Source organism: Rhinolophus ferrumequinum, chromosome 8, assembly GCF_004115265.2.
Source record: "Rhinolophus ferrumequinum isolate MPI-CBG mRhiFer1 chromosome 8, mRhiFer1_v1.p, whole genome shotgun sequence".
NCBI lineage: Eukaryota > Metazoa > Chordata > Mammalia > Chiroptera > Rhinolophidae > Rhinolophus > Rhinolophus ferrumequinum.
The window spans coordinates 28,833,155-28,843,906 of record NC_046291.1 but is presented as its reverse complement, the minus strand read 5'-3'; the positions used below and the strand labels follow the sequence as shown (position 1 = coordinate 28,843,906).

The following is a 10,752-nucleotide window of genomic DNA, read 5'->3' as shown; positions in this document are numbered from 1 at the left end:
CTGTCAAAAATTTACAGGGCATCAGAGGAAAGAGCTTTCCAGGTAGAGGGACAGTTTATGTGAAATCCCCGAGACAGGAGTGTGCTTTGTGAATGTGAGGAGAAGCAAAGAAGCCACGTGTCTGGAGTGAAATAAGAAAAATCCAGAATAATAAATTAGAGAGGGAAGTGTGGGAGGAAAACACAGATCAATGCTGGCCATTTTAAGTGGGATAGGAAGCCATCGGAGGGGTTTTAGCAGAGGAGTGATGTCTTATTTCTATGGGCACTCTGCTATGTTGAAAATAATCCATGGGTGAGGGGAGTACATAGGCAGGGGCAGGGAGAAAAATTGGAAGGCTTTATAATAACCTAGAAAAGATTTAGTGGTAACTTACATCAGGTGGTAGTGGTGGTGGTGGTGTAGAAAAATGGTTATAGATTCCAGATATACTTTGAAGATGCATATTACTGAAAGGAAGTAGATTGAATGTGAGGTATATATGTTAGATGGTAAGGATACTCCCTAGGTTCTTGGACTGACCAGCTGGACAGCTGGAAGAATGGAACTACTCATTACTAAAACGGGGGATTCGTTAGCAAGAGGAATTCCTTGCCCTTCTGAAGTTTTCACATATTATTTCATATGCCTGCTAGACAACCAAGGAGAGATGTTGAAAAGGCATAATTTGCAAGCAAATACTCTAAATTATTCTCAACTCTGTCATCTTGGAGTGTAAGTAGCTATTAATAGTAGAGGAATGGGCATGGCTCTGTTCCAACAAACTTTACAACACTGGAACTTGAGTTTTACCTAATTTTCACTATCATGAAGTACCCTTTTGATTTTTGTCAAGTAAGTTGTCCGCAAAACATAAAATATTTACTCTCTTGCTCTTTAGGGTTTGCCAACTGCTAATGTATATGAAACAAGATGGGAAATTAGTTGATAATTTTGGAAGATTAGTGATGACGTGTGAGGTTTCATTACATTAGTTTACTTTTGTATATGCTTGACATTTTTCACAATCAAGTTTTAAAATGCTTAGGTACCAAAATTGATTAATCTTATGAGTCTTCTTCTCCCCTTAAAAAATCCCCAAACCCTGAAAGTTGTCTCTATCTTGTAAAAGCCAGCCCTTTTCCTTTTCTTCCTTTTCCTGAAAGAGCAAAACCGGTTTGAAGGCTTTAGTAGTGATAAAATAAGCCCTTTGGACCTCACGTTCCGCGACGGCTAAGGTACGAGGCATAAACACATTTAGGGAAAAGAATTTTTTGCAGAGTGTGGGGCACTTGTCTGTTTTCACATTACTATATACTACCGGGACCAAACCCGCTTCTGCAACTAGAAATCAACATAAAATACCCATTAGTTATCACTGTATAGTTTCCCGTCCTCAGATGATTCCCGGAAATGAAACCATCAGCCAAACGCTGTGTCTGCCGAACCCAGCAGTGCCTGGCCGTGGACGTCAGCACGTCGGCCTCCCGCCTACATGTCTAGGCCTGTAGGGAAGAGTGGAGCGCCTTGGCTGGTACCAGCCGCCGAGTTTTCAGGAACCCAGTCGACTGCGACTGCGCAGGTATGTTGGGGCGGGGCTTCAGGCCACCCGCCCCTCCCCAGCAAGCGTGACCAATGAACAGTGACTGCCCCGGGGCCGGATAAATTCTCAGAGGTCGGAACAATTAGCCGAGGGGACAGCTCCGCCCCTGGTTCCCCCGGACCGTCGAGCCCCGCCTCGCGCTGTTGTCGCCCCGCCTTCCACTCCCGCCCGCTGGGTTGCTGCGGGGTGACACCGGGCTTCGGGTTGGTTAAGGGGGCGAGGGAAGCAAGTTAGACGTCGGCTTGCGGCGGCGGCGCAACCCCCAACGTGAGCGCGGTGAGGGGGAGAGGGTTGTACGGTAGAGGGGTCTGCGTGGCAGAAGTGGGAGGGCTCCGGGTGCTGCTTGGTGGACTCGTTGTAGAGTGAGGGGCGGCTGTGAGGGGGCGAGGTTGACCCGGGTGTGTCCCTGTGCGGTCGGGCGGACGTGGATAGCGGGTCGGGAGACTCGGAGCTCGCATTGCCGCGTTTCCAAAGCGTCTCTTGGCATCTTGGCAGACCTTAAGTTTGCCTACGTTTCGGATGTCTGGGATGCGAGGAGAAAATTTAAAGATCTCCGAAAACACTTGGAAGCTTTCCCGGAGTATTTTCCTTGCCGGTGCGTGCGTGCTCCTTTCTTTCTTCCTGGATGGAGAGGTAGAGAGGCCAGGTGGACAGGTTGATTTTTTCACTCTCTGAGGATTGTTAAAACAAACAAACCAGGAATTCCTCACTCTCCTCCCCACGCCCTGCCCTACAACACAACGACAAACATTCCCAACAAGTTTAAGAAGCAGACTAGACAATTCTAAGGGATTCTTTATGTCAGAAGTAAGTGTGCCTTTTATGTTTATAGAAAAATAGATGAGGGGGAACATCGTGTTGCTGTTTATTACAGGACGGACGACGCATTTTTGGTTATGTGTACTTATTTTTGTAAGTCAGCCCTAGATGGTTCTGACTTTATGTTGATGTGAAATATTGTCTTAGCTGTAATGTTTTCCTGAAATACAAGTTTCTATGAAATCTTATCTATCAGTGTAAAAGCTTAGCCTGCTGTATGTGGGAAGTGAAGTAGATAAATCTCTAGTTCTGATAAATCTGAAGTTATTAGTATGACCTTTTTCTAGCAAATATTTGCATGTTTTTTTTCCCCACAGATTTAATTGCCCAGTTCCCACTGATGAAGTTGGAGTGACTGCTGAAACTGAATTTTATTGACCAGAAGACAGTCCATTTGTTTCACTTCTTTTTGTTTTCCCTACTGCTTTGAGCTTTACTGTAAACGACTGAAAAACTTGGAAAATAAAATGAACATGCTGTGGTCTTGAACATAATTTTTTTTGATGAAAAATTAAAGTGCCACAGTGAAAGCTAGAATGGCATCCAGGGAGAGGCTCTTTGAACTTTGGATGCTTTATTGTACAAAGGTAACTGCTTTCTTTTTTATTTCTAAGTTTTAAAATACTTTGTTATAAAATTTTATGACTAGTCTTATTATCACTAATGGGTAGTAGCGTATTTATTGATAGTAATGAATCAGAATTTAAAAACCCGGGATTTTCTGTTTCCCATTTTTTTAGGTTGGAACACACACACGCAATATTGGTATACTGTTAAAAACTGTAGGGTGTGGTTTTTATTTGATAATTGTCTTCAGTGATCCCAAAATTATATAAGTAAAATTACGTCCTTAAGGGAAAAATAAAATATTTTAATTTTTGTTTGTGCTTTTCTTTTTGTTCTGTAAGCAGGAGGATAGAGATATTTTTACGAGAAGGGCATTAAGCATTATTCTTAACCTTAATTAACCTTTTAAATTATTTAAAAGTTTTTGACTATGTTAAAAGATTATTGATATGAGATGGTGACTTTAAGCTTGCCCTGATGTTAGTAGCTTCTGGGTATTGTCTTATTTGATCCTCAGGACAGTCCTGTGAGATGGGTATTATAATTATCTCCTTTTACTGATGAGAAAACTGATCAGAGGTTAAAGGGGCTAGTGAGTAGCAGAACTGAGCTTGGAACTCAGTACTTGACTGATACAAACAAGTTCATGGTCTTACCCATAATGACTAATATTTTTGGTTTTGTTGTTCAAAAATAATTTTCTCTCTTTGCCTTTGAATTTTTGCACGTTAGCTCTGATTTTAGGTTATTGGAGGAGAAAGGTATTGCTTAAGAACATCTTTTTCAAGTGAGGAGCTACATTACTACTTTGAAGATATTGGCAAGGGTCAGAGAAACAACTGTAATCTACTACTTAAGTTACTTTAGGTCTGTGTGGTGAAGTTCTCAAGTCTCAGCTTCTGTTTCTGCATTATCCCTTTGGGCTCCATTTTTGTACTTTCAGCTCTTTAAAGAACAAGTTCTTTAACAAATGATCTCAGTTATCTGTAATATTAAATTTTAGCAATCACGCTGGAATTTTCTTTGACTTTCTAGTTTGATATTTCTTACAATTACCGAAAGACATATACTTTGAAATGTTTAATGTAGATTTTTAAAATAGCTTTTAGTCTTGTGTAATTTAATGCCAGAAATGTCTTTTATAAATAGACCACTCTTCCAATAAAAAAGGAATCTAATTCACCAGACACTCTTGAAAATAGTCACTAACACATGTTAGGCGAAAATTAAAATGCGTTTTAATAGGAATGCCTAGTAGTTTGAAAATGATTTATTTAAAAATGCATCAAACTTACTAGGTTTTACGATTTTCTGAATGACCAAAGGTAAATGGGGTTACATTGTCTTACTAATTAGTTATGTTGTTTCTAAGTTGTGTTGTGTATTATTTGACACTGTGCTTATTGAAAAGATAGTATAGTTTGTTGGCATATGGAGAATTTTATTCTTAATGATTTTTAATATAAACGTGGTTCCTTATTCTTCATGAAAATCTAAGTAAATAATGAAGACCTTTCACAGTCAAATGATGAAGCCTATTGGACAGTAAGATAAGTTCCATTGAGATTTAAATCACTTGGACACTTAATAAGATTTAAATTTTTTTCCAACCATTTTCAAAAAAATGGTTATTTAAAATGATTTTATGTTTCATCAGTTCATGAGTGAGCTACTTCTAAACTAGACAACTTTTTTCCTGCAAACACAGTGAAATCAAGTAGCTCTCAAATACAGAGGTCGCCAAAAAATGTATACACATTTTAAGAAAGGAAAAAACTGTATTAAAATTGTAATACTCAATATATACCCATAACAAAAGATGAATACAAGTCACATTTGACTTCTGCAATTACAAGAGGTGCTCAAATGGCTACCATCAGCGTCAAGACACTTCTGATACACAGTGAGTGAACTACTGCTTGAGCAACGTTGACCAGTGTCCACTTGTATAAATTTTTTTGGCACCTCTGTATGTGTCATAGATTTAACGCTTCTGCTCTCTAGTATGGATGACTACCAAATACCCAGTTGTTCTCTATGCTTTCTAGCTTTACTGCTTTCACTCTAGCTGTTTTTTTTCACCTTTTTTTTTTTTTTTTAACATCTTTGATGGGTGTTCAGACTACTGCAGGACTGCTCAGATCTTTTACTTAAGCTCTGATTTGGACCTATTTCTGGGCATGGAATTGTGGAATCTAGTTTTGGCTCTGCTGCTGTTTTGTGACCTTGAGCAAGACTTACCTTTCTGGGTCTCAGTTTTCTCATTTGTCAAGTAGTAATAGTGTTTGTGTACAACGAGAATGCTTGTGTAATTCACCACTAAGATTTTTGTTAGCTTGTTTTGACCTCTGAAGGACATTGAGTTGTTTTGTCCTTATTCTATAGATTGTCATCTAGAACTTTTTAGCTCATCATTCTTTTTCAAGCTTTTATGATGGAAAATTTCAAGCAGGCACAAATAGAGAGGATACTATAATGAACCCTTTTGTATCCGTCACCCTGCTTCAATTATCAGTTCATGTTCAGTAATGTTTTGTCTGAAACCTTCCACCACCCTTATGTCTACCCCTGAATTATTTTAAAGCAAATCCCAGACAACATGGTATCTTACCATAAATATTTAAAAATATTTTTATAAAATAAGAGTTCTTAAAAACATAATCACAATATAAGTCTTTAAGTCATGAAATATCTGGTCAGTGTTCAAACTTGCCTGTTATCACGTTTTTATTTTCCTGCTGTTTGACTCAATATTTAAAGTATACACATTGTGTTTTGATGAAAATGTCTGTTAAGTCTTTATAAGTTCCTCCTCACCACACTTTTTATTCCTTCTATTTGTTGAAGAAGCCAGGTTTTGACACTAATGAGCTTTTCTCAGTCTGGGTTTTGCTGCTTGAATTCCCTTGGTTTAAATTATTTGTTCCTCTCTATTGGTGTCTGCAAACTGGAAGATGTAGAGCAGGGGTGTCCAAACTGCGGCCCGTGGGCCAACTGCAGCCCGCGCCCGCAGCAAATTCCAAAAATGTATTTAGTTTACTTAAATAAACCAGGTGAGGCAATACGTACTTCACCTTGAGTGAGTGGCCTGGCTGTTTGTGTATTTTACCGCATTTGGCCCTTGGTGAAAAATGTTGAAAAAAGCTTGGGCACCCCTGATGTAGAGGCTTAATTGATTCCCTTTCTGTTTGGTCTGGGAGGCAATATAATTTATGAATGTCTTGGTCATCGGTGAGTTTTGCCTATATGCATTAATTGCTTCATTAGGAGTTTGCAAAACTGTGATACCCAGTTCTATCATTTCTTTATTTATTAGCAGAACATATATAGAGAAATGTCCCCTCATCAATTATTTGAGGACAGTTCCTGAAAGGGAATGCAGGCAGAATAAATGTTTGATTTTCTCTTGGTTTTTAGAATGACTTGATTCACTAGCCTCCTTCCTGGGTGACCAGTTATTTTTCTTAAGTAGCAAGTTCTTCTTTAATGATTAAAATTTAAACATTGTCTACTATTTTGCTGCCCAATTGGTGTGCTATCCATACCAAACATTGTAAACATAGCTGATTAAAGATGATGCCTTGGGAGATATTTGAAGGTGGGCTTCAGGTCATTAAGGTTAAGACATCCTCATTTGCCACAATGCTAACCTTGGCACTGGTGCTTTACAGTACTTGTAAATTAGCAATAGGTCAATATTAAGGCATCATCATACTGTTTCTATGTAATGTGATGTTTTAAAAATTTCCATTGAGCATTGTAAAAGTTCAGGAGATGTTTAAATAGGACTTTATCAGAAATAACCCTTGGGTAGTAAGTACTGTTGGTCAAAGGAATACTAAGAGAATATATAAATATGTTTTCTACCTATTAGTCTGGATTCAGTTGCGAGCCTAAATATTAGTGATTAAGTCCTTTCAGTAGAATTAAAATAAATCACTGGTTTAGGTTTTTAGCAGATGGGTCTGCTAAAAACATATTAAACTCGATATTTGCAAAGAATTTGATTAAAAATATCTTAGCAGTTTGTTTTTCTATCCAATCTATTTACGTCTAACTTTTCACTTTCTCCTGCTAGGTATAGGATTTAGTTGCATTGTTAGAAACATTCATCTTCTAGTAGGTTATTTGTTAACCTCATGTAGTTTTCATTACATAATACAGGCAGGATATCAACAACGTTCCTGCTCGACAGATTCTTTCACTAATATATAAGACTATTCCAATTATGTAGTCTCAACTTTCCTTTCCTCTAAACGGTCATCCCCACCCAGGGTCAAGGAGTTTATTAACAGTGCATTTCATATAGTTCTTACAAGTTAAACATTAATTTGAACAGGTTTAATCTTATCTCTGGAGTTTAGTTCAGTAGTTAACTACTACTTCTTGTCTGAGCATATTCCTCTTAAGTATAAAAGGCAAATTGATTTTATTTTTAATATCTAAAAGATTTGAGTTTATATTATCTCTTAGACACCTTGTTATTCCTTGTATCTTTTGACATTTCTTCACTTATTGTGCTACTGGTAACAGACAGTGCTGAGAACAATTTTGGTCTATATTGTCATACAACTTTTTGGAATTCATATATTGCATAGAACAAGACATAGTATGTATCGTATCATACAGTCTCTCTCACTGCTCTCTTTGGATAGGAATAAAAGTATATTTCTGTTCAACATTAAGCCTTTGGGGAATACTACAGTTAGTCACCATAATATGCAGAAGAGAAACTGAGCCTTTCAGAGGCTTATCAAATTCTTTGATAAGATTAAGCTATTTTTGTTCTGTCTAGTGGAAAGTATCAAATGCATTAACTCAGTAAAAAGATACAAAGGCACTCAAAAGCATGACATTTTGAAATGTGGCAATGTGGGTTGAAATTCATGGTTCATTTTTGTCATTATCTGATTTATTTATTTTTTTGGAAATTCAATTTATACTGAAAAATTTTGTGAAGCTGTAGAATTAGAGCCAATATTAGTCCACATTTGCTTCTGATGATAACCACCTGAAAACAGGTTACCTAATTTCTTTATCTTTCAGTTTTTTCTTCTGTCAAATGGAAAAAATAACTGTTTTGCTTATTTCTCAGAGTTGGTGAGAAAAAACTGATTGTATTTAAATGCATTGAAAGAGTAAGAAATATAAAAATGTGATCTTTTAATGTAATCTTTATTAGTATTTAAAAAATGCATATATGAGCATGAGTATGTCATGATTACTTCCATTTTGTCTTTATGTTGTATAATAATAGAGGGCAATATTCTTTTGTCTTTTTATCAATAGTGAAGCTATGCTTATGAAACTCTGAAGTTTTAATCTATATTTATTTTTGCTTTAAAGCATAGTGCTTAATTATCCTAATAATGATGCGAGTTTTTTTTTACTCTAAACCAAGTTTGTTTTGGACCTTGGTGATGCTCCATTTCCTGCCATTGCCCTTTGTCCTGCTAAATCTGGAATATGACTGAAATAGATAGTTTTGCAATGAGCTCAGAGTAAGCTTCCTTTTAGAATAAAAGTTTTGTTTCATAAAGAAAATATAATACAGAGGTGTTATATTCAGATAAACAAGCACCTCCTTTTATAGATAGATTTGGAAAAAATGATTGAATTAATAGTCTTCTAATGAGAAAATTATAATTTATTTTTGAAATTTTGGTTATAATCCTAAGTGAAGCTTTTAGTAAGATACACCAACATACATCAACCCTTATAATTTAACCCACATTCAGTAAGTCTTGTTATGTGCAGAATGTAGAAATGGCCCTTAATTTTCTGTGGTTTAATCATGACTTTGTGTGTAAGGAAAGTGATGTTTGACTCTTAAGCAAATTAAAATCATTAGGAGCTCAATAGTGGTTACCAAGCACATCCTCATTTTAGGAAATTGGGTGTGAAAGCAAGAAATTTATATTTTATATCTGTCGACATAAGAGTAGCTTTTAGGAAAGGAAAATTACCTTTGTGGCTTTACTTGAGGAGCTTACGCACTATAAAATGTTAAGATGGGTGAAAATTTCTTATTCTTTCCTTTCGAATATCGAAATGTAAATTTCCCTTGCAGAAGGTAGACTTGATAGTACTTAAATGTGTAAATGTGGAGCATGAGGGAAAAGGAAGAGTCAAAAAAAATTTTCAGGTTTTTTTTGTTTTGGAAACTAGTGCTTGGTCGTCCAAGATAGCTAGCACAGGTTCACTAGATTTTCAGGTGAACATGTGAGTTCTCAGTGCCTGTGGGACATCAAGGTAGACATATAACCTCACATAATGGAGTCCAGAACGGCCGTCTGTGCTGGAAATAAAGATTTGAGAATCACTATTTTGGCACTTATTGAAAAACTGTATCAGAGTAAGAGAGAAGGATGTCAAAGGCAGGAAGTCCTGGAGGACATTATCATTTAAGAAGAGGATAAAGGAAGAAGAGTTTCTAAGGAGTTTGAATGGTAGTAGAACCAAGAGTGAGTGGTTGCTTCAGAAAATAGAGGGAGGCTATAAAAAAGGGAGTGAATAGTCAGTAGTGTAAAATTCAACATAGCAGTGAAGAAAAGCATTGTGGAGCATGTATTAGATTTGACAGTTAAGAGATTATTAGTGGCTTTAGCAAAATAGTTCTAAAAAGAGTGGGGAAAAAGATGTTAAAAAATACAGCCCTCATTAATTTTTCAATTAAATTCAACAGACTTACAATTATTACCAAAGTTTTTTTATTAATAAAGTTTTAAAATATTTATTCTTGATTTTTGTACTTATCTGGCAAGTACCTTTATTGTTCTGTGGACCACATTTCACATGGCACTACTCTATGCATCTGAATATTGTCAGGTTGCCAAGAATTCATCTGTAATTTGAAAAATACTGCTCTACAAATTGAACAGTCACTAATGATCACTTGGTACCAGTGCAAGTGTGATCACTGAAATTAAGTAATAAAACCAGTTACAAGGTAGTCAATTCTAATATGCTTAAATTAATTTAAAAATTAATAGTAATGTTAACACAAACTTTAAAAATTCTTAAATGGAATTTATGGAGCCGGAAAATAGTTTTAATAACCCCAAATGTTCTTGTACCCCAGTTTCAGAAACACAAGCCTTGATCAATATCTGACATACTGCTGCATCTTTGCCTTTTCTACAGCTTCCTTTTCCCATTGCTAAATTACATAGCACATTTACTACAAAGGAGTGAAAAATTTGGACCAAGAATCCAATCTACCATTGTCTTATTTCTTGCTTATAATTATTCATATCCCTCCCATGTGCAATATCTACTTCATGTCTGTCTTAAAAACTCCAAAAGTCTCATCCAGTCACGAGGTCAGTCTTGAAACACAAGATCTTGTGATGTACGTCAGGTCCAATTGTGGTTTATAGTCATACTGAGACCTGTGACCTCAAAAGACACTCAATATCTGCCCCGTGCAAACCCAACATATAGTGATGAAACTGAGATAGGAACGCCACAATAAAGATGCTTGAGAAAGAGATAAATGGGACATGCATAGGAGACATTGGTCCATGGCAGTTCTGAAAACTAGGCAGGTGTTGCCTGGTCCCCCTAACCTCAGAGAAGAATGTTCCATGATTTATTTGACTTTGGTTCTGTTTTTTGGGCGTAGCTACACAGGCCGCTGTTCTCTATTGCTCTTGGCTCCATACTCTTGGAGGTTCTTTTTCTAGCCTTTTTGTTTTTGTTTTTGCTGCATCTAAAGAAGGCATTAGAGACTATGTACTTCCTCATGGCTGAACAACTCCCTCATCTGGCTTTCTGCCATGTAG

General features: G+C 36.7%; 1 protein-coding gene across 6 annotated transcripts in view; it reads left to right on the top strand.

The window, feature by feature from the left end:
- The first annotated feature begins 1,476 nt into the window (after nt 1-1,476).
- The window catches only part of NBEAL1 (neurobeachin like 1), a 153,103-nt gene continuing 143,827 nt past the window's right edge, over nt 1,477-10,752 (top strand). For 3 of the 6 annotated variants that reach the window (XM_033111730.1, XM_033111734.1, XM_033111729.1), the window contains exons 1-2: nt 1,740-1,858; nt 2,719-2,988. In XM_033111730.1, the coding sequence (XP_032967621.1) occupies nt 2,938-2,988 (51 nt within the window). In that variant the 5' untranslated portion in view covers nt 1,740-1,858; nt 2,719-2,937. Of the gene's footprint in view, nt 1,562-1,739; nt 1,859-1,976; nt 2,178-2,718; nt 2,989-10,752 lie in introns of those variants that run through there. The other 3 variants (XM_033111733.1, XM_033111731.1, XM_033111732.1) reach the window with 3 other exon arrangements.